Here is a 24,901-nt window from a genome sequence, read left to right on the forward strand (position 1 = left end):
TTACCATAAAAAAAGTGTATTTATGGACATGTTTTTGGTCCTGAATGTGGCTGACAAAACAATGGAAGATTGGAAGGATTACCTGCTGGAAGTGTTTACTGATAACTTTCCAAACAGAGCTTCTGGTAAAATTGGTAAAATCTAACATTGGTAAACTATTCTGGTAAAATCAAACAAAATAGTAGTAGAAATCATCGAAAGCCCTTTTATAAAGTGCAGAAACAAAACGTGTCAAATACTGAGTGATTATTAGATAAAGAAGTATAAGTTCCTTCAGAATTCTACAGAAATGATCGGAGCAGAATCTCCACTAATTTTCATTACTTGGGATAGCTAAATTTCTTGGTCGACAGAATAATACATAAACACCCTTGTCTATGATGACACTGGTTTCTTGAGAAACTGAGTACAATTCCTTTCGCTGTCATCATCATATCAGTACCAAATATAAGTAGCATTAATCATTTGTTCTTTCCTACCAGTATTCATAAACAACAGAATTAAATCTAATAGTATTCTTTATACCAGGGTTTCTGAACTTTTTTCAGTCGCAACCCCTTTTTATCACTGAGATTTTTTCGCAACACCCAGGACCCCGTAAAAAAATTTTGTGGGACCAAATAAGTGTTGCGCAAATCCGACACACACGTTAGTGAAACTGTCAATTTTTTTACTTGTACTGTGATATACTATTGCAGTTTTAGGCATTAACTTTAATTTCTAATTTTAGACATAGAGCAACGTGAAAATTTTAAATAAGTAACAGACGAAATGAGAGCATCATGTGCAAAGCAAGGAAAATGAACGTTTATATTATAAAAAGAATGCGTCGAAACTTTTTCTTTGTCTGTATTGTCTTATCTTTATCTATTTTCAGATAAATTGTGTAAAAATATTTGGCAATTGTAAAATTATTATAATAAGAAATATCAAAACTGCTAAAATTTTTGGTGCCCTCTGCTGCAGGTCCCGTGACCCCATTAGGTGTCGCGACCTACAGTTTAAGAAACCCTGCTCTGTACTGCAAGATTGGGTAAGAAAGAAATCATTCAGCTTCTGTTGATGTCAAACATGAAAAAGCATTGTTGTGTTTATGCGACATGTGCGACAGTGCATTGTAATGTAACCATTTGTGACTGTACATTGTAATTACTTTTCTGAAGCTTCCTGTGCAAAAATTATTTGTAAAATGTATAATAAATATTGATCATTAGTGTGTATTATGTAGAAAACAACTGATTGATATATATGTTTAAAAAATTAATAATTGAGTTTTGGAGAAATTTGGTGTTTAATGTAGATTGTTCATGTCATTTGGTCGTAATCTATTTCTTGGGACATTGTGTTGCTGTATAGCTGATAATGAAGCAGATTACAAATAATGAACATTTAACTAAAGATCTGTTTTTATTTCTATTTTTTAATTCATATTTATTCCAGTAGTCAAAATAATATATAATATCCACAAAGAAAGACATAAATATATGAGGTGAAATTTTAACAGTTGTCATAAGTTCTATTGCTATAAACATATTATGAATTATTTGCTTTTTTAATTTTGCCAAATTTGCAAATACAGTCAAAAGTCGTTAATTCGGACACCCATAATCCGGATCTCAAAGCTAAAAACTTTCTGCGCATGCGCCGCGTTGGCACACGCGCACAGGCGTTTTGCGCGTGCGCGTAAGACCTTGACTACTGCACATATGCGTTTGTGCAAGTGCAGAATACGTTTTCGCCTGCGCATTTAATGTATAACGCGCAGGCGAAAAGGTGTAAGCTAAAATTATCTAATTATCTATTTCAGTTAATGTTAATGATTGCGTTGTTCCTTAATCTTCAAATTGGATCCCGCTTATTATTTTTTGCAGACTGTAAGAGCAATTTTATAAAAGTAAACTTGAACTTTCGATTATGTCAAATAGAATTTCCAATGCTGGAACTTCCAAAGGATCTACAAAACGAAAGTATGTTTCGATGTCCAACAAACAAAAAGTGGAATTACTGCAAAAAATGGATAAAGACATGAAGGATGTGACAGAGAGGTTAGTGAAAACGAAAAAATTTCGATTGACAAGTTAGTCGGTATTCTCGGCACAGCAATTAACGAGACTTGAACAGCGGAACTTTGTAACTGAACAAGAAATTATGTCTTTTTATAGAATTAAAGAGAAAGTATTATCACATAAAATTAAGCAACTTAAACAACTTACATTGAGAGAAATGTTTAATAAAGTAAACGAATAAATATTAAGCTTTTTTTTTTTTTTTTTTTGTAAATTTTGATACCGTTTAGATCATAATTGTTCTTTATTTCATAAATTACGGTTTCATATTTTTAATTTTAGAATTTCTGCATGCCATCTTACGAGATTTAAACTGATGATCTATAATCCGGAAAAATCGATAATCCGGAATCGCCGAACTCCCGACGAGTCCGGATTAACGACTTTTGACTGTACTTAGTACCCACGAATAATTTACTTTTTTTTTTAAATTTAATTTCTATGCTTCTCTCATTTCTCTTCAAAGAAATATGAAGATAGTTATAGATAAATTTTTGTAAATGATTGAAAGTGCATGCAGTTTATAAAGTGCAAGCATAAAATGTTTTGCTTTTATTAGAAGTGCATTACTAGCCACCAAAGTTACCTCTAAGCTGCCTGGGTGTGTGGTCGTGCACTAATTTTTTGAAAGTTGCACAGCTGTTTGTGTAATCTGTGCACAGTGGGCTTGTTCACCATTTTTTTTATTTCATTTTATAAAAGAATTGCATTTAAAAATGGCAAAAATCCAAATTTCACACAAAAAAAGTAAAATTTAGAGGGTCAAAAAAATTTTTGAAATCAACCTTTGACAAAAATTTGATTTCAAACACATGCAGAAGACCCCACTTGTACACTTTTACATACATTTTGAACATTTTTCTTCCCATATACTTTTGTACTTCTGCAGTCAGTGAAAAAATTAGAGGGAACATTGCGATCCTTTTTGTAAAACTGCTTTGTGAAACATTTAGTTAGATTGCATTAATTTTAAGCAGAATGAAACCTCAGTTCACAAATTTAATTTGTTCCTGAAGTCCTTTTGTCATCTAAATTTTTCAGGAATAAAAATTATTTTTCCTCGTAGATATTCATGTGAAATGAATTCCTAGACTGTAGATCATCACTTATTTAAAATTTGTGAGAGTACATTGTGCATACTTTCATAGCAGAAGAATAATGAAAATCGTTAAATCTAAGACAGCAACAAGAAAAGAAGCAAACACGATATTAAGCAGCTAAAATAGATGCAAATTTAATTCTATTGGAAATTCCCTAAAGGTTATTTTTATTGACGGACCAGCTTCACTGCTTCGTTTTTTAATCATTTTATTAAGTAAAACATCATATGCAAATATTTACAGTGAAGCAAAATACAATTTAATTGTGAGCTTTGGTTACAAGTAATTGCTCACATCAGACCAGCTGGATTTCTTTTTCTTAACTCTACTGCCTCAATCATAGGAGGAGATTATTTGGCGAGATTCGTTGGCGTAAAAATGCGCCAACATCCCACCTGGCCTGGCCTTGCCATGTTCACATGCAAGAACTTGAAAGTTTAATTATGATATACTAACATTAAAGTTTTGGTTATTCGTGTAAACAAGTATACAATATGTACAGAAAAATATTAATAAGTAAACAAAAAATCGAAACTTGTACACAAGAATACAAAATTATTGAAAAAATAAATTTAAATATATAATTAATAATAATAACTGATTTACATAATATACAATTTACTAAATTTCAATAGGCAATACAGCTACAGGTAGCCCTCCTACAACACGCCATCCAATAGCACGGTTTCGCTATAGCACGATTCATAAACTGTGACAACCCTCCTACAACACGGTTTCTCTCTAACACGATAAAAAAATTGCCCAAGCAATTCGAAGAAATTTAATGAACTTCGCAGGAAGAGCAAAGCACCCATATAGTCATTTAACACATAAGAATCCTGGTTTCGTAAGTTCTGCCAGTTGTTTTCCAAGATCCGGTACCCATAGGAACAGATATTCTCAAGGAGACGAGCCATTGGTGGAGGGCGACCGTTGAATTCTTAACTGGTAACAGAGGAAAATCGCTTCCATCCATACCTTCAAAGCACATTTGCACAACAGAAACAGTACCCATTCTCAAGAGAGCACGGTCACTAGATAACAATGAAGAAACCTCACTATCGCAGAAGGTGAACAACTTGGGGTCACAGTAAGTGCTTTAAAACGTACAACCTTCACGTTCAGCTTCCGAAATTCGAATCTTCATCTCCTTGGCTTAAAAGCAAAAGTGTCTCACGTTGTTGGTCGGCAGCCTGCGTCTTGCCAAGGTGTGTTAACCCTTTGACGCGTGCGATATTATTTTTATAATTTTTTTAACTAAAAGCTCTAGAAATTGAATATTATGATCCTAGAGACAAATAATATATAAATTTTAAAAAATCTACTCTTGCCCATTGTTTTGTGGGTGGTGGTCGCACTGTGAAACCACCGCGCGTCTAGGACTTTAAAACTTACCTAGCTAGTAGGGAAAAAAAAAAAAATTACCTTTCTCCGTGCGCGTTGACCAATAATAATGACTTCGTGCTCCATTCGCCAATAAAGGGCGAAATTTACGAATTAAAAGAAAAGTGCATGTAGGAATTGCATAATATATATATTTTTTTTACATTATTTTACAAAGTAAATCGTCAGAAAAAATTAAAAAATAAACATTTATGTAATTTTTCTATAGCAGTGAAAGTATAAATACTTACATAATAAGGAAGTTTGGCTACAGGGATAAAATAAATAAGGATAAAATTCATCAGTAAAATAAGGATTAAAAAAAAAGACTCGGTAGTTTTTTTTTTAAATTTTTTTAATTTTTAAAGAACAAATATTTTTTGTGACACTGTTCAAAGCATATTTTGTCTTTTTGGTACATGCATAGACCCACATTGCACGTTTTGCACATGTATCTTTTTCTATGAGGTTTCTTCCTTGTGCTACAAAATGTACACTGATTGTTGGATGTAAATTTCACTGGTATATGTCCAGCGTTATTTAGTTTCTTTTCATCTGGCACGTGAATTTTGTCGTTTTTTATGTTAATGGGGGAGTGCTTGGTCTTTTTGGCTTTGGTACGGATCATTCGTTTCCAAATTATACTTATTTTATTCATATTTTGTCCCAAAAAATTCAGAAAATATTTTAAATTTAAATAAAACTTTACGCGATTTCTATTTTTAATTACAGCAAAGTATATTTACATTAAATTTAAACCACAGGAAATAATTTATAAAATCACAATATTAGCTTGGGGAGCAAGTGTGTTGTGGTGAGAGAAAAGTTTCTGGAAAAGAAAGACCTTTTTACTGGGCAGGTGCATGTATTGTTTAGTAATAAAATAACTCTGTGGTTTCAAAACCCCTTATCTATATCCGGGTAAAAATAAACATTCCTATTTGAGAAGCAAGCAAAGGTCATTGTGAAGAGCAGTGGTTTCAAAGCGCGACGCGACCACCGAGCCACCAGAGTGGTGCAGGGGTCGCACCCTGAAACCACAAAGCAAATGCCATACATATAGAGGGTTTTGTTTTATATATGCAGTTTAATTATTGCTATTTTTTGTTGTTTAGGATAGAAATCATGATGTGCAATGAATAGCTTTTGAAATTTAATGTTGTTTATATTAATAAAAGGAAGTTATTTTGTCTCATTGAAAACGAATTTTAAAAGGCAGTATTAAGACCTAAAACATGTATGATTCTGCAGTCATTTTGTGTTATTTAGAGGTAAAAAATCAGTAGTCAATTGATTTTCACTCAAAAATTTCGGAAGGAAAAGGAGAAAAAAATTCGAAAATTGGTGGTTTCAGGGCGCGACCACCGCGCGTCAAAAGGTTAAAGAATAACTTTTTCATCTTTAAGACATTAAGTTTCAGTCTCAAAACATCTCTGATAAAGATTAAAAACAATGTTTAAGAGGAAATTCCTTTCTTTAGAAATAAAGGTACAAATTTTGGACTGTCATTTAAAAGGAGAAAAGGCATCTCACATTGGAAAAAGTTTTAATTTGAATGAAGCAATAGTCTGCATTATTATGAAAAATGAAAAAGTAATAAAAAATGCAGTTGCTGCAGGATCTTCGACATTCGCAAAACTTGCAGCCCCCCCTCCTGGGCGCCAATAAATGAGAAGAGGGAAAAGGCACTCAGCATTTGGATTTGGATTGACGATAGCTGTCAAAAAAAATTTCTGTTGGATATTGATATCATTAAACAAAAAGCACTCAATTTTTAAGCACCTTAAAGAACATGGAGAAACCTCTGTCAATTCAGATTCTCTGGCAAGTAAAGGTTGGTTCAGAAATTTCAAAAAACGTCTTGCAACTCATAGCATAAGAATTCAAGGAAAATCTGCATTATCTGATTATGAAGCTGTTAGGACGTTGATTATAAAGCTAAAGTTTGGCTTTTAAATTGTTTTGTGCCAGACGTAGAATGTTATTTAAGACAGAAAAGTTTGAGCTTCAAGGCTCTATTACTATTAGATAATGCTCCATGTCACCCACAATATTTGAATCATCCCAATGCCAAAATACTGCTCCTACCACCTAACACTACTTCGTTACTCCAACCATTGGATCAGAGTATTATTTATGCCTTTAAAACATATTATATCAGAAGAGCATTACAGTGCATTTTAGACGTAACCGATTCAAAATAAATTAAGGTAATGGAAGCTTGGAAGACGTTTCAATCAAGCACTGTATCGACATCGTATCTTTGTCCCTGAAAGAACTAAAAACATTAACATTAAATGCATATTAGAAGAAGATATGTCCCTTTTCAGATAAAATAGAAAACGTGTGTGAATCCTCAGAAAATGAAATTGTTGGCTTATTAAACTTGCTAAAACAATCAGAGGTGAAGTTTTTGTCGACATGGTTATTGAGGATGTTCAAGATTTATTAGCGGAAGAAGAAATTGACAAAGCAGATGTGATGGAAATAGCATCAGAAGCCGTAAATCAAATCAATTCTGAGGACACTAGCACTGATGAAGATAGTGCAGTTAATAATTTAACATTAAAAAAAAATTAAAAGGAGGCTAAGCTTAGCTGAAAATCTTGAATCATTTTTCTTGAGTACAGACCCTTCCGCTGAAAAAAAGCCAAAAATTCAAAAGGGAGCTGCAAAACTGTCTAGCTCCATATCGAGAAATTTACATTGACCCAGTAAGAACTAGTCAGTAAATAAAATTACAGATTTTTTAAAGAGGGAAGAAAATGCCGGAACTTTAAATGAAAAAAGAAATTCCGAAAGTGAAAGTGTTCTCATTCCACAAAAAAATGTTCTCAGTTGATTATACTGAGCAGTGACAACGAAGAAATTTATTTAAAGTTGCGTTGAATTAAAATATGTAATGTTTTTTATTTTGTGTTATACATACATATATATGTTTAATAAAAATTACATTGTTTATGCAAAATTTAAAAAAATGTTTTTAATAAGTTTCCGTAACGTAACCCCTCTTTTTATACTACCTCTGGGTCTCCTACAGCACGGTTTAACACAACACAGCATTTTCTAGGAACCTATCTACTGTGTTATATGAGGGTTACTTGTATTTTATTAATTGTTCTTTTAAAGTTCCCTGTTTTAGTATAAACTTTCACTACACGGACTTTTTCTGTGAGAACCATGGTACGATGATATTATTCGCCTTAAAAGCCAATTGGCAGAAAATCTTCTTTAATCAAAACCATTTGGCCAAGCATTAGATCATTTTTTCAATCATCCATTTTGATCTAGCTTGTAAAGTATTCAAGTAATCAGACTCCCATTTTTTCAAAATAAGCTGTGTAGTTTTTGTGGTTTTTTGATTTAAAGCTGTTTTCCTTTAAATCTATCAAAAATGGCTCAGAAATTGCTATTATAGGTCGCCATATCAAGAAATGACCTGCCGTCAGAACTTCAAAACTTTCTGAATCACTAGAAAGAGGAGTAAACGATCGCAAATTTAATATTCATTTTATTTGAATGACAATTGTTTCAAATTCTTCGTAAGTGAAATGAAAATTACCGATCGTACGTTTAAGATGTTACTTCACCAATTTTATTCCAGCTTTCCGAAGTGAGGCGATGTGAGTGAAATAAAATTCCAATCTATATTTTCTTGTGAAAGATAATTAGCTATTTTTTTTTGTCTGAGAAATTAATGAGCTTATATATATATATATACATATATATATTTTTCCAATTTTGAATTCACTCAAACAAAGTTAGTAGCATTGTCTGTATAAATTTCGAGGCATTTGCCACGTCTACTTGTAAAACGTTTAAGTGTTGCAATTAAAGCATTGGAAGTCAAATCTGGTAAAGTCTCAAGATGAAGGGCCTTTGTTGTGAAACATATAAAATTACAAATATACAATTTATTTAGAATACCTTTACATTGATTTTTAAATTTCACTAAATAAGGGCCGCATAAATTAGTACCTGTAATAGCAAATGGAGATGAAACATTGACTCTTTCACTTGGCAAATTGCCCATAATTTGTGAAGAAAGAGTGAGCTTACACTTAAAGCACGTTACACAGTGATGTACTGTTTCACTTGCACAGCCACCTAAAATCCAAAATTTTAAGCACACTGCATTCAGCAGACCTTGTGGTCCAACATCAAATAATTTCCTGTGGAAACTTTCAAAATAAATTTTACTTAATCTTGAAGCCTTAGGTAAAATAGGAGGATGTCTTTGAGAATATGGCACTGAAGCATTCTTCAACTTTCCTCCTACTATTCCTTGGTCGTCAAAAAACAGAAATAAATTCAAAATATTACTTGAGAGTTTCTTTCCTTCAAACAAAGATCGTTGTTCATGTTTAATCAACACTTCTTCGGCTTCTCTTACCTTCCCCACTGTACAAAAAAGAATTTATAGCATTAATAGAAAGTGTTGTGGAAGAAATGTGATTATTTGGAATCTCTTTGCATAAAAACATCAGGTAACCATCCTTCTAGGGCATCTTCTTTTGTTCTTTCTTTGTGTTAGCATCATTCTATTCTGCATAAGGTTTACAGGGTTTCCGTTTGTCTCAAAAATTTGTGCAACATGATTTGTTGTTTTCTATATTCTAAAATACACTCACGTTTGTGAAAATTGCAACACCAAGAAGGAATCGTCATAATTGAATGCAATTTAATACACAGTTGAGTGGTAGTGGTACAAATAAATGATTAAATGTTCAAAGCAAACAAACAATAACAAGAGATCAGAATCAGTATTTTGTGTGGCCACCACGCGCCGCAATAAGTGCTGCTACACAACGTGGCATGGAGTCAAACAAAGTTTGAATGTCTGACTGAGGAAGAGCATTCCATATCGTTTGTACGCGTACCCAAAGTTCGTCTGCAGACGCAACAGGACGAGGATCACGAGCAAGACGCCGACCAATGACATCCCACACATGTTCAATTGGCGACATATCCGGGGAACACGCAGGCCAAGGAAGAAGCTGTACCTGCTGCGCTGCAAAGAAGGATTTAACAATCCGAGCAGTATGAGGGCGGGCATTGTCCTGTTGAAATACAGCGCCTGGCAAGCTTTGAAGGAAGGGAACAGCTTCGGGCTGTAGAACTTCACGGATATACCGGTTGCTTCACGGATATACCGATTGCCCACAATTCGTAGCAATTGAGATCGTCTATGATATGCTATGGCGCCCCAGACCATAACTCCGGGTGTTCGTCCACTGTGGCGTTCGATAATGCACTCCGGAAGGTGGCGTTCACCGGCATAGCGTCTGACACGAATGCGGCCATCATGGTACCACAAATTAAAGCGGGATTCATCAGAAAACACGACATGCTGTCAATCAGCATGCCAGTCTCTATGCTGATTGGCCCATTGTAGCCGCAGGCGGCGATGGTCGTGCGTTAGAGGGATCCTGTATAAAGGAGTCTGTGCGTGCAGTCCACACTGCAGCAGACGTCTACGAATTGATGAAGCACACAATGAAACACCTGTACCTATTGACCACAGTGCTGCCAATTGTCTAGAGGAAGCTGTACGGTCCGTCCGCGCCATGCGGACCAGGTGTCTATCATCGCGAGCTGACGTCACATTTCGGGGTCCACTCCCGGATTTCCGAGTTGTTCGACACTCGTCCGTCCACTGCTTCCAAACGCGCATCACTGTGCTGCTGTTACGCTGCACACGAGAGGCTACTGCACGATACGACAATCCAGCTTCACGAAGGCCGATGATTCTCCCTCGTTCAAACTCTGTAAGTTGTTCAAATCTCGCTCTCTTTCATCGACGAGGCATAAGTACAGATTGAGTTAACGTTTACCACTAGCAGATAACCACCGATAACCATACACGCCTCGCTACAGCCGTCTATTTATTCGGATCCATCAGCCGTTCAGAGGGCGCTGCTCAGCATACGCATGCGCTACGGATTTGCAATTCTAATCATTTGCATATCATGCGCTACTTTGCATTTCCTGAAAATTTCAGCTCACTCGCGTAAGTCCTTCATGGTGTTGCAATTTTCACAAACGTGAGTGTATTTCTAAAGGTTAACATGGCATAGTCATTGTGAAATGTTTTGCTATAGCTTGTACTGCTTTGTCAGGATCACGATATTACATGAAATTTTGCACCTTATCCCATTTTGCAAAAGTTTTATAGATCAAACGGGAAGTCCATCTTTTTTCCCCCTTTCTTTCTGTAAAGACACTGCCCTCTAATAACTCTTCATCTTCAATGTTAGCTTTTAAGCCCATTGTTTTTGTCTAGGGACTCAATATCACAGATACCCCCCCCCCCCAAAATGTGTTAATTCTCTGTCAGAGGCTACCTCAAAACTCCTCTGAAAGTCATTTATTGCCCGCTTAGGTTCATAACTCAAGACGTTGTTCATCATCCAAGATGTTTTTTGTTCAGATAATTTGTGAAATGATTTGTTCATGATGTAGGGTTTCACCTTATAAAACTGTTATTTTCAGTATGTTTTAGTTTTGATAGATTTTCTATTTCCCAGTGTAATTTTATTATATTTTGATAAGGAAATAATTAAAAATATTTTTTTCAGTTTAAATTGCTATTAAATGAAAATTATTACTTTTTTCTTACTATTGCAGAGCATCTGTTTTTTATGACTGTGCACCTGATATTTTCCATCCAATTTCAGAAGAAGAGAAGCATAAATTTTTTATGAGACTTGGTGAAGATTATGGGCAGTTCCGAGCTATGTATGATTTTTCTTTTTGATTTTTGTTTTTAATATTTTTGATAAAGTTTCCTTTTATGCTGTAATGAATAAATTACTTATACAGTACAAAGTTCAAAATCCGGATGTCCATTATCCGGAATGATCTAAAATCCGGATCTCAAAACCACCAACAACGTTTTTCTGGTAGGCCTTGCGCATGTGCATTTGATCTCCCCCCCCCCCGCACGCATAATAAAATATATGGAGAGTCCCGATTCTTAATTTAACTTCGACACTAAATAAAATACATTGTTATTGAAAAAACAATCATTTTAGCATAAAATTGTACAATCAATAATTTGGCCTCCGTTGCTGCGTATCTCAAACCTAAACATTCCACATAGACACATCGTTCATCTGACGCCAATCTGGAGAATTATTATTTATTATATTTTCCTTTCATCACTGCATGTTTATCAAAACATGACAACTTGAGTAATGACTCATGTAGCGATGCCTAAACAACTTTTTCATGTTAGTAATTAAATAATAAAGGAGTATGGTAACCTTTTATGTTGCGCTTGGTGATGATTACAGATTTAAGTTAAATGCAGTAAAAAATGTTGACGAAGAATTTACCAAAAATTTATTCTCTATATGCTAAAAATAGATTTTGTCGATGATACTCATAGATGCAAAGATTACATTTGGGGCTATTTGAATTAAGAATAACTGATTTGTTATTCACATAAACCCAAGAACCAAGGCCAAGGCTCGTATGGCCGCAGAATTTAGGACCCATAGAGGCGGTAAGATATCTAATGCTGGCCCTCTGTAAAGCGTAAGTATGAATTTATTTATTCAGAACTCTGATAATCCTTAAGCATGTGCAAGAAACAGACATAAGTATAATAAATAACTAAACTAATACAATTCAGGCTTAATTGTCTCAATGCGTGATAGAAGCAAGATAAAATTTAATGGAACAACTTATCGTTAGTCGCCAAGCTCATGATGCAGAGCCAAATATGTATAGTGAAAGATAGCTAAATTTCATGATGATAGCCGCTAATTTTAAAGGTTTTCGGATATCGCAAAACAAAGGTGAAATTTTCCAATTTAACGGATTTTGTAAAGAAATGTGGAGAATCGGTAATAAATGAAGATGATATAAAAGTAGTTTTTCATTGTGATGACAATGCTTCTCAATCATCAATCAATTAATGAATGGCAAAATCTGTAATCCAGAAAATACCTCTACCGAATAGTGAAAAAAGTGACAGAGAAATTATTGAAAACAAAAAAATTTCGATTGACAAAATTAGTCGGAATTCTCGAAACAGCACTTACAGGACTTCAACAATGTAACTAAACAAGAGGTTATGTCTGTCTACAGAATTAAAGAGAAAGTCTTAGTAAAAAAAAAAAAAAAAAACGAAGCAACTTAAACAATTTATATTGAAAGAATGAAAGAAATGTTTAATTAGAGAAACAAATAAATATTAAACTTTTTTGTGTGTGAATTTTGATACCCTTTACATCATAAATATTTCATTATTTCATAAATCTCAATTTCATATTTTTAATTTTATAATTTCTACATGCCTTCTTACTAGATTTAAACTGATGATCTAATATCTGGAAAAATCCTAAATTTGAAATTGCCGAAGTCCTGACAAGTCCAGATTTCAGACTTTGTACTGTATATATCTTAGCTATTTTTTTTTAAAGTATTGTGAGAGATATTGTTTATTTTATTTATTAGTAATTATGTCATGGAGAATTTAGTATTTGTTATTAATAGCTCAGGTGATGTATAAGAAACTGTAAAATATTTTTTATAATTTAGCTGACTAAAATATTAAAAAGTAGCTGCAAATATAATATAAAATACTTAATTTGTGAAAACAGGGTTCGTACAATCCTTAAAAGTCCTTAATTTTTTCAAAAATGATTTTTGGTCCTTAAAAGTCCTTAATTTTGGCCAAAATGAATAAACGGTCCTTAATTTTGCTCATTTGACATTTTTTGTCATTTCTAATGATTGCCATTCTAAGTGTGAATTACGATTTCTCATGAATATGGAATTAAAATTACATGGCTCTTAACCAATCTGTTGGCGGATTTGCGTTGCAAACGATAAAAAAAAAAAAACAATTAGCTACCCGAGCAAAAGTATCGGTGTCTGATTGGCTATTTACCCAATCTTTCGAAACAGGTATTATGCATAAATTTAGGCAGATTGTGACGAAAGCGTGAAGCCGGAAGTTCTTTAAGAGGCGAAAGTGATGATGAAGGTGCTCGAGAAAAAAAAAAAGGGGGGGGATTCTGAAAATATTTGCCAAAATTAGAGCAATCCCAACCTGGAAAGCCACAACCCTTCCGACGCCAATAGGAACGAGATGCCTGGAAAGTGCATTTTCAATAAACTGTGGCTTCATCAAGCTGACTACAAAGAATGGATATTGATGGATGGCAATCCTTAAATGTGGTCTTTGTCTGAAACAAATTGAAATTTCTAGAATGGGAGAGTCAGTGCTGAAAATTCACATGAAAATTAAGTTTCGTTTTATTATTTCACTTTGTTTTTACATGGTTTTGCTTAGCTTAATTTCTGTGTTTGTTTCAATTAAGCCATAAATTAATTTTTTATCACCTTCTACGGAGTTTATTCTCTTTTGCAGATACTATATGTATGGGATATCGGGATTATGAGTTTATTTCTGCAGAGGGTCTGTTATCGATTTCGCGGGAAATCTGTTGGCTCCATTTCGATTTTAGGTCGCCAAGGGCAAATTCGGTAACGCTAGCTGAGAAAAAGTGAAGTTCATAAATACATTTTGAAGCTTCAATAGACAATTAAGTATTTGGTTGAAACCTATGTTGTTGATAGTAATGCATAATTTTTGCTAATGGCGATACAATTATTAGTTGAAAATAACTAATTAAAAATTTTTTAATATTTTTAAAGCTGAAAAAAACTAATTGAAACTAATTTTCCTGAATTAACTAGACGCAAAATTAACTTTCATGAATTACTAAAGTTATTGGGTAGAAGTTTAACTGAAAATATACATTCCGTATTATATATATATATATATATATATATATTTATTTATACAGTACAAATCCGAGGTCTGGACTCGTCGGGACTTCGGCGATCCCAGATTTGAGATTTTTACGGATATTAGATCATTTTAAATCTACTAAGATGGCACGTAGAAATTATAAAATTGGAAATATGAAATCGTGATTTACAAAATAATGAAGCATTTATGATTTAAAGGGTATCAAAATTTACAAAAGAAAAGAGCTTAATATTTATATGTTAACTTTATTAAACATTTCTTTCAATGTGAGTTGTTTGATTTGTTTTCTCTGCTAATACTTTAGACTAATACTATAGACATATAATTTCTTGTTCAGTTATTGAGTTCCATTGTTCAAGTCCTGTAATTGCTGTGTCGAGAATTCCGAATAACTTGTCAATCAAAATTTTTTCTCGTTCAGTAACCTCTCTGTTACGTTCTTCACTATCGGTAGCTGTATTTTCTGGATTTAGAACCATACTACAGATTTCGCCCTCCGTTAATTGATTAATGATTGGGCATTGTCATCGCAATGAAAAACTTCTGTTTAACTTTGCTAAATTTTGCCGCCTGGTGCGGCCATGCGAGCTCTGGCGCTGGTTCTGGCTTTATGTGAATAACAAATCGGTTATTCTTAATTCAGATAGCACTAAATATAATCGTTTGTCCTATGAGTATCATTAACAAAATCTATTTTTAGCATAACGAAAGAAATTTCTGCTAAATCTCCCCTTGTCAACATTTTAGCGCATTAAACTGAAATCTGTAATTGGATAATACTCTGTTATTTGGTGTCGCTGCATGATTCATCACTCAAGTTGTCATCCGTTGATAAACATGCGGTGATGAAAGCAAAGTACAATAAATAATTATTCGCGATTTCGGCATCAAGGATATAAAATATTAGTTGGTGTAAAATTAACAAATGTTTCGGTTTGAAATTATGCCAAGCAGATACGCAGCTATGGAGTCAACTATCATTACTTATTATTAACTTATCATAGTTACTAATCACACAAATTTATGCTAAAATAATTATTTCTTCAATAGTGAGATATTTTATTTAGCGCCAAACTGAGGTTAAGAATCGGGATTTCCGACATGTTTTTTTATAATGAAGAAAAAAATCTAATGCGCGTGCGTAAAGCATACCCCTTCCGTTCAAAAAAGCCCTAAAAAATTGGTTGATGGTGGCTTTGAGGTCCGGATTTTAGATCATTCCAGATATTGGATGTCCGGATCTCGGACTTTGTACTGTATATATATATATATATATATATATACATCTTTCAAAACTTAACTTACCAGTATGGAATCACTCTTTTAAAATAATTCTACTTTAATTAAACTTAGGAGATAATATAATCAATTAATCAATATTGTTTAGGAAATAAATATTATATATTTATATATATATATATGTATATATAGTGAAAAATGTATATTTTCACTATTCAAGTATTCACTGTGACAAGTATTCTTATCTTGTCCCATGAACAGGTCTCTGTGGAAAGGGGCTTCTCTGTAAATAAAGCAATTGAAATTGAAAATTTAAGGGACTCATCATACATTTTTCAACGCACAGTAGTTGATTACATAAAATTTTCTGGAGGTGTTCTTAATATCGAAATTAATAAAGAAATGAGATCAGCAGCAGCTTCTGCAAGAAGTGGAGTTCGTTATTTAGAAGTTCAGTATTTAGAAGAACGTTCAGTATTTAGAAGAACAAAAATCTTTAACTAAATCTGAAAATTCAAAGAGGAAAAGAAATATTATTGAGGAAGAAATTGATTATATGAAGCAGAAGAAAAAATTTCTTCAAAGGGACATTAAAGATATTAATGAAGAAGTAGATGCTTTAGCAGATGAAGCTGAGACCAGCAGGAACATTGATTTGTTTATCAAAGCAAATGAACTTGGAAGAATAGTTAAAGAAAAGGAAATAGACATAAATAAATTAGATGTTAAAATAGCTGAAAAGATTTCAGATTTAAAAAAAGCACAAATGTTTTGTATCTTTTATTGTACAGTTTATTATTCTAGTATCTTTCAAAAAACCAAGGAAATAAATTGTATGTTTACAAATCAGTTATTTTAATCTGCAAAATATTCTTACATTGTGATTATAATAGTAGTTGACTATGTTTAAATAAATATCAAATAAGTTAAATAATAATCATGTAAATCTCTAAAATAGTGACTGTTATTAGTGTAAAATACACTTATACATGTTTTTCAAGAAATTATGTTCCTAATTTAATGTTATCTACTTCATAACTTGTAGGGAGTTAGTTTAATTTTCAAAATTGTTTTATGGTAAGTATTAAATTGAATTTAATAATAGTGCATAATACACACTTCTGTTAGTTTCTTGAAGTGAAATTACAAGCATGAAGTCGGTTGTATGGATAATTGCTTTATTCTATTCATTTTTTTGTTTGCTGATAGATCCTTAATTTTTTCTTTGATGGTCCTAAAAGTCCTTAATTTTCATGTAAGGAAATGTGTACGAACCCTGGAAAATGAAAAACAAGAGGAGATAGAAGAAACAGAAATCCCCACTGCCAGATTTACAATTAAAGGACTTGAAGAAGCTTTTTAACAGACTGAAATGGCCATAAATTTTTTTCCTCTCAGGATTCAAATTGTGAGCAAAGCAAAAAGCTTACTGCAGACTTGAGAAATGCATATGCTTGCTTTCAAAATTATGAAGAAAAGAAGAATCAATCTTGAAAGCAAACTACACTTGAAGCCTTTTTAAAGGAAAAAAATTTCCCATATTTTGAAAATCAGAAAAAACTTAATTTTTGTCATTTATCATGTTCCACCCCCCCCTTTTTTTTTTTTTTTTTTGTAAATCTATTTTTAATTTAGAGAAAGCTAAATTATTTGTTTTTAATAAATATTTTTGCTCATTCCTTTTCTTTTTGATAAAAATTTAAAATTTTTCTTTGAAACCAGTGTTCTCATTATTATAACATTCCTATGGGAAAATAACTCTAGTTTTATCAGCAATAATTTGGTTCCTAGGGTGCCAAAAGATATTTTTTTTTTTTTTTCATTGGATTTTCATCTTGAAATCATACCTTGAGTTTTATTTGCAGAAAACCATTGGCCATGCATTAGCAAATCCACTTTTTACTAAAAGGGAAACTTTTGTTCTAAAATTCTTTCCTAGATTGGAATTTGCAATCATTACCCTCATAAATTTCATCTGTTGCAGTTAATTGTGACTTGTGTTCCTGTTCATTATGATTTCAGAATGGATGAAATTAATTTGTAATGACTATTAAATTCAGTTTCTCATGCTAAACATGATTTCAGTATGGGTCACTTTCTTTTCATTGCTTCCTTATGTATTGGACATTTTAATGTATTTTAGTAGAATATTATTAATATTTCAACATGCATTATTAATATTTCAACATGCATTTGCTAGCAGGATTTTTTGATACATATTGAAATTTTATTCTTTTTAAGCTTAATGTTTTAATTAAAGGAAACCTTGTTATTTAGACCTTCTAATTCAAATGGTGAAGAAGCTACAAGATTTACCAAAAAAGAGGGTGACAAATACGAAGTGTTGAATAATAGACCTGCTTTAATTGTTAGCAGCACGAGTTGGACAGGTATAAATATCTTTACACATGTTTCATTAAAGGTCTAAGATTATTATTAATCACATTCCATTTTTACTTTTCATTAAATGTTTCCATAAACACTGTAGGAAAAAAAATTAAAATCTAACTATTCAAATTTGATTAAAAACTTATATTAACTTTTGCTTTAAAAAGGGTTATTATCGTTATCTTTTTAAATCAAGTCGTTTTTGAATTCTTAAGCTGATAAAAATGGTTACAGCAAGTAGCATGAACTGCAGTAACTTTTTTTTGAAGAATTCTGTACTTAAATATCTTCTGATGTATTTATTAAATTTAACCTTAAGTAATAAATAAATTAGAAGATATAAGTTATATAGAAGATGCACAAGATAAGTACTTATTAAATGTGACCTAGCCTGCTTATCTTTCACCGTAACACACATAGCTGATCAACAGAGCAATGTCAGAATATATAAATTAAGCATAAGTGATTCTAAAGAAGTCATTAGTGACATGTTATTTGGTAAGTAGTTAAGCAGAATCCTTGGTTAACCAAATATAAGCGAGTTGTAAAAGTGGAATATATTAGAATCACATTTTATTTTTCATATAGTCCCATATATAAAAATGTTCTCAATAGCTTCTAAAAACTTTTTCGACTGAAAGTTACTCCATTTGTTTTATAAATGCTTAGCTGCAATTAGCACAAAAATTTTTATATTGTGATTGCAAAACTCTGTTCTTAACTACAAAATGTTTTTTAGTTTTAAAAGTGCTAATTCATCCATTAATAATTATTTAAATTTTACCTCAGGAAAATGGTTCGGAATTAAACTGTTCTGTTAATTTTTGTTTGTGTTTAAACCTTACTCTGTAGTGAGGGATATTATTTTGTTCGCTTTTTGTTACTTAAAAAAAAAAAATTCTATGTCATTTTAAGTTTTTCTTCCTTTACAATTCTTGCATTATTTTCAGTGGCCTAAGTGATCAACACAGTTTGCACTTTGTAAAAAATATAAATATTATTAATTCAAAATGAAATACATTTTTAATTGTCACATTTGAGAGCACTTTAATTGGCAACCAAAATAAATTGTCACTTGTGGCAGTAACATATTACACACATGCACTGTATTATATGTATGTATGTGTGTAAATACTTTATATTTAGGGGGACAGTTCTATAGCTCCCGCTTTACTGGGCTGATTGACAAAATTTAAATTGCGTTTTTAATTTCTCGAAAGTGTGACTTAGGATATATATTAGATTTTTATATATAGCAATGTTCTAATATAGGTATTTTGACACAAAATCGGACTTTTTCTGAAATGACATGCCAGTTTTCTTACATATTTCATTCTACGAGTCATACCGTTAATGACATACCAATTTTTTCCATATTTTGATTCTACGCAGAAATTAACAAATTTATGTTGTCACCTTTTTTTTTCAGTTTGTGCCAAGAATAGTTCACTTGGCGAACTTCTTCGAATATATAGCAACCCCTTTTCCTCTCCCGTGAGAGAAAAAAAAAAAAAAAAACACAATATTCTTTCTTTCAAATAATGTTCTTTATATTATATTTTTATGTTATTATTTAATTTTTTTTTTTCTTTTTCAAATTTCATTTTGTTTAAGTTGCATGGTTTCTTTCGAATAACTGTTTTAAAAATTTCTATTTGCCCGTTTGAACTGCATAGTTTAAATATAAGGTGCATCGTTTATTTTTTTAAAAAATAGTTTTCTTTATAATTTTGTTTTATTGCAGTTATTATTTTAGGTAATTTTAAAATTTTTAGACTTTTATTTTAATTGTTTGTGTTGCAATGTCTCTTCAAATTTTCTATTTATTAATTTGAACTGAGCATTTTAAATATATTTATTAATATAAATTTTCGAGGATTTTATTTTATTTATTTGAATTGCGTTTCTTTAGAAAGAATACTTTGTGTCCCAGACTATGATGCATCTGAAAACTGAATATATTAAAAGAGAAAATATAGGAAAGCACAGTTAACACGCCTTTCAATGTTCCGTTCAGAAAATATATATAAATGAGAAAGAAGTATAACCAACATTTTAACTTAGGATGACTTGCATATATTGCTTTAAATAGCTTTAACATTATGCTCATTGCTTTACATAATTTTATCATCCTACATTTGGTTTCTTAAAATGTTATTCATATTTTAGTCAAATATTTTGATTTTGAAATCGCAAGAATCAAACATCATAAGATTAAAAAGTTTTAAATTAAAAAAAAGTGCTAAATTTTATGCAAAGTACTAAAAGTACAAAAAGTGCTAAAATTAATTTTTTTCTTCTTAATGGCTTGCTCTTTTTCTTCAGACATTCTGTAAGTATATTAAAAAGCATCCAACTTTTCGAAACATCTTGGTATTTCTGACATTCATTTTAAATAAATTTATCGCCTTCCATTCCATTAAGCCCCACAAACGACCGAGCGGCAAAGTCGCTGAACACTGGTAGTTCGCTCCGGGATTCGAATCTCGGTGAATGGGCTGGTTGCATGGGCGTTTTTGTTGTTTTTCTTATCGTAGCGTGTATGCCAGCTGGTTTCCCTTAGAAAGTTCTTCACGAAGCCATCCCTTCTTTTAAGGCAGATAACCCTGCTTTGCCATAACTTAATAATCCAATTCAATCCATTTCATCAGTACTTGGTCTGAGCCTTTATCAGTCTTTAGAGGCTAAGCATTTTAAGGCATGAGACGAAAGGAAAGTCTGGTTTAAGTCTGGTTTCATCAAGAGGGAAAATGTCTTTAGGTGACATCCACATAAATCACTGGATAAATTTTTGAATATTCAAATAATTTGACTAAGAAATCATGGTTCTCCGTTTATGATGATATGATGTTCTATAATGTAATTTAAATTTATATAAACATATAGTCGAAAACCAGTCGCTCTTCGCTTTAATTTGCAGCGATATCGTTTTTGTCTCTTCCGTTAGCACAAGCGTAATTGATGGTATTTGCTGATGTACATGTCCAAGTGTTTGCTCTTTGAACACCCAAATTCCTTAAGTATTCTGAAAGTATATTCAAAAGCATCCACCTTTTCGAAACACCTTGGTATTTCTGACAGCCAATTCCCCTTCAAATTTTTGCTTACTCTTCTCCCTAACTTTCTTCTTTCCTTCTACATTTACTTTCAGTGCTCACCACAAGAAAATTAAGATTTTTCGTTTGTTACACTTCCATAAATTTTTCATTCTTGTCATTTTTTTTAAAAAATATCAATTACATCAACTGCGTTTCAGTTGAAGACAGCTTTTCATTTTCTAGGCATTTTAACTATAAATAAAGTTTAATGCAAAGTCCAAAGGATAAATATTTTAATTAAATTTTTTTGTTAAATGACAAAGAAATAAAACAGTGCAGCAATGTTTATTCTGTACCACTGAGTGACCCAATTATTATATCGGCTACAAACAATCTAAATCATATTAAAGATTATGTTTTTTATACAATCTATAACACGAGAGAAAGTTAGCTACTTAAAACATTCTTTCGAAGAGGATTAATGTAAAAATTTATACTTATAAATTTTAAAGCTGGGTCATGACCCAAACTATGAACATCCTATTTGCTTAAAAACATTGTGAAAATAAACATCAAACAAACTTTCTCAGTTTTAAACAATTCAATTTAAATGCAGTCAAAGTAAAGTAGCAGATGATAACAAGGCGAAGGTAAAAATTTACTCTTACATATATATATATATATACATATATAAAGAGGAGGGAAAAAAGAAATTTAAAAAAAGTTAAAAATTTGAATAATATCATCTATAATTTTAAAAAAAAATAGCTTTTCATATAGTATTAATAAATATTTATTATGCATCATTGAGGGAAAAAATTTCATATAATTAATTCTCCCTAAAAATTTATTTGAAATTTAAGGTTAAAAATAGCTGTGGCAATTCACTGTAACAAAAATCCATAAACCACATTTGGCGTTATTATCGCTCAAAAAAAAAAGATGCCAAATTTCAATACGTGAAAATATGTAAATTCGTGTATATCTTAGAGAATTTTGAATAAAAAACTGTAATTTTTTGCAGGTTTGCTTAGAACTACACCTACTTTAAGATGACGGTAACAATTTTATAGGTTATAATTCAAAACTTTTTACCAAAAATTTATAAGAATTATTTTAAAATAGAAATTTTTAAAATAAAGCACAAAAAATGGCTGAATTTTGTTTGAAATGAACCTAAATTTCGAAATGTGAGAGAAAAAATCAAAAAAGTTTAATAAAAAAAGAGATATTAATAAATATTTGCCAAATTCCATTAACATTGAGGAGCTAAAATTTTGAGAGCTAATTTTTTAAAAACTACTCATATGATTTTTACAAAATTTGGCAGTCTGGCATAATTTGAGTCGTAGAATCGAAATATGTAAAAAAATTGGTATGTTATTTCAGAAAAAGTCCAATTTTGTGTCAAAATACATATGTTAGAACAGTGCTGTATATAAATCTAATATATATTATAAGTTGCGCTTTTGAGACATGAAGAACGCAATTTGAATTTTGTCAATCGGCTCAGTAGAACAAGAGATATAGAATTGTCCCCCCCTTTTTTTGGCAGTGTACAAGTATTATATACAGATTACAGGATATCTAGTTCCTACCACTCTCATCAATCTGTCATCAAACTCTCTACTCTCTCTGCTGAAAACTTTTAATTAGCTATACATACAGGCGTCGCAGCGCCCTCTATGTCTTGTTCTACATGGGTAGCATGGCAGCACAAATTTGGCCTTCCAGGTGGGTTTACATGCTCTATTGGATTAATGTCAGGTGAATTTGGAAGCTAAGACATAACTTGAAAGTCATTGGAATGTTCTTCGAATCACTCCCTGACGACTCGACCCTTTTGATATGGTGCATTATCCTATTGATAAACACCGTCCCGCACCGGAAATACTGTTGTCATAAATGGGTGAACCTGGTCTGTATCGATGTTCACATAGTGCATAGATGTCAAGGATTGTTCTATGGGGATTATGGCAGGGTTGCCACGCTACCTGGAAAACCGGAAGAACCGGGAAAAGTCAGGGAATTCGAAAATTGACCAAAATATTCAGGGAAAAGTCAGGGAATTTAAATATTTTTGTCAAAATCTGGAAAAGTCAGGGAAGTTCATACAACGATCCCGCCAAAAAAAGCGATTTTTGCGCTGACGTCGGAAGAGATAACTTTTTTGGCGAATTATGTATCACGTGAGTGTCATTCGGGTAGCTGGCATAGAGCCAATTTTCGCAGCTCCAATTTGATTGTCTTTTAGAAAGGCAAAGCAACTTTTGGTTTCCAGTATTCTCGAGAATCGCATGTGCAGTGCATGAACTAAAGAAAGTACCTGTTCTTGTATAAAACAAAATGGGTTTAATCCTAGTATACGGTACCATGGAGGTTAGAATCAAAGAATATGTATTGTAAAGAAGGAAAACCTCTCTGCAACAGACGTGGCTCCGTTCCATCATAGAGGGAAACAGCTGTGCATGTCTGATATATCTGTCGCCAAAGCTCGAAACCGGTGTCGAAGTTCGAAGGTCACGTTATCAAGAGTTCATAAAATGAATATCGTTTAAAATTTCTTTAACGACTTGCGCTAAAACGGCGTGCCACGTATGTTGAGATGCTTTTGTCTCAAACCGTGAGCAATGTTGATAAGCATTTATCGCAAAAATGAAAATAACGTGGTGCACACGTCGCCTAACAACGAGATTGTTTATTTCTCGAGTTATAGCTCTGGATTGCACTCGCAGATGCGGAGTGGCGTAAATGAGACACTTTACCGCTTGTTATATTGTAACGCACGGCACCGCAACCGTGAAGTTTAGTCTTAGCGCAAGTGGTTAAACTCTAAAGGAAAAGAAAATATTTTTTGGCGCAAGTAAATTAATTCATGGATTAGTTATTTTCAGGGGAAAAAAAAACTACGAAAATCCGTTTTTAAAATTATTGCGTGGATTTTTCGCAATAATTTTAAAAATGGATTTTCGTAGTTTTCTTTTTGTCAAAGAGCGTTTCTTCTTAACACGTGTTTCTCAATTTCCTGTACACATCGCGGAGAGGGAAATTCTGGCCGCCAGGTTCCATCGCCAAATCCCTTGGCAAATTTTTCCTTCACATTCTAACGGCGTAATAGCATTTTACTTGTATGGAACCTTTTCTTCTTTACATAGACGTTCTTTGGTTAGAATAATAATGAGATTTGGCGACATCATGATGCGCAGTAAACGGGTGATTTTGGTCTTGGCGACAATTTTCAAAATCGTGCCAAAGCCTTACCGTATACTAGAATTTTACCGCAAAATCTTTTTAAACCTTTTTTTTTTCTTTTTAATAAATACCTTGGCATTTCGCAGTAAAATAAAAGAATAGTAATCAGTCATCTAGGCTAGCCATGTAATATAACTATATTCACTAAAATATCGTTGATTATTCTACTTCAATTTTTAAGTAATTATTTTTATGTTATTCATATAATTTAATGTTGCTTCTTCCCTCTAAATTTATTTATTATTAGTAAATAATATTTCCAAATTTCAGGAAATTTTCTCTGGCATAATCCTGAAATTAATTATAGCAGTATGATGACATACCATCACGAAATTTAATGCACATATTTTTTCCTTATGTATGCTACGAAATAAATATAAAATACCTCACTTTATTAAAATAGATTTTTTTCTTCCGTTTACCTGCAGAATGCCTGCAAAAAAAGCCTTATTTTATTCCAGATTGGGAAGATTCTAATCTCAATCTTCAGTGGAGAAAACAACAACTATTATATTTGTGTTTTCAAGTGTTAAGGTTTTAAGAACATACCTCACGCAAATTAAATTTACCTAAAATCTAACCTAACTATTTAGCATTGCGTTGTGATTTATAAGGACCGGATTAGCCTCGTGTTGAACTGGTGATGAT

At 32.2% G+C, this 24,901-nt stretch overlaps 1 protein-coding gene across 4 annotated transcripts in view; it reads left to right on the forward strand.

Annotated features, from left to right (window-relative positions):
* Alg1 (ALG1, chitobiosyldiphosphodolichol beta-mannosyltransferase) overlaps positions 1–24,901 on the forward strand; it is a 102,977-nt gene that overhangs the window by 25,224 nt on the left and 52,852 nt on the right. For all 4 annotated transcript variants that reach the window (XR_004758269.2, XM_035359992.2, XM_035359989.2 and 1 more), the window contains exons 7-8: positions 11,177–11,287; positions 17,853–17,965. Coding sequence is in view for 3 of the 4 variants with exons in the window: in XM_035359992.2 (XP_035215883.2) it covers positions 11,177–11,287; positions 17,853–17,965 (224 nt within the window). In the remaining variant the exon portion in view is untranslated. The remainder of the gene's footprint in view (positions 1–11,176; positions 11,288–17,852; positions 17,966–24,901) is intronic.

The sequence above is a fragment of the Stegodyphus dumicola genome, chromosome 5 (assembly GCF_044657685.1).
Source record: "Stegodyphus dumicola isolate Sdum_Otavi_A_Nest chromosome 5, ASM4465768v1".
NCBI classification, from domain to species: domain Eukaryota; kingdom Metazoa; phylum Arthropoda; class Arachnida; order Araneae; family Eresidae; genus Stegodyphus; species Stegodyphus dumicola.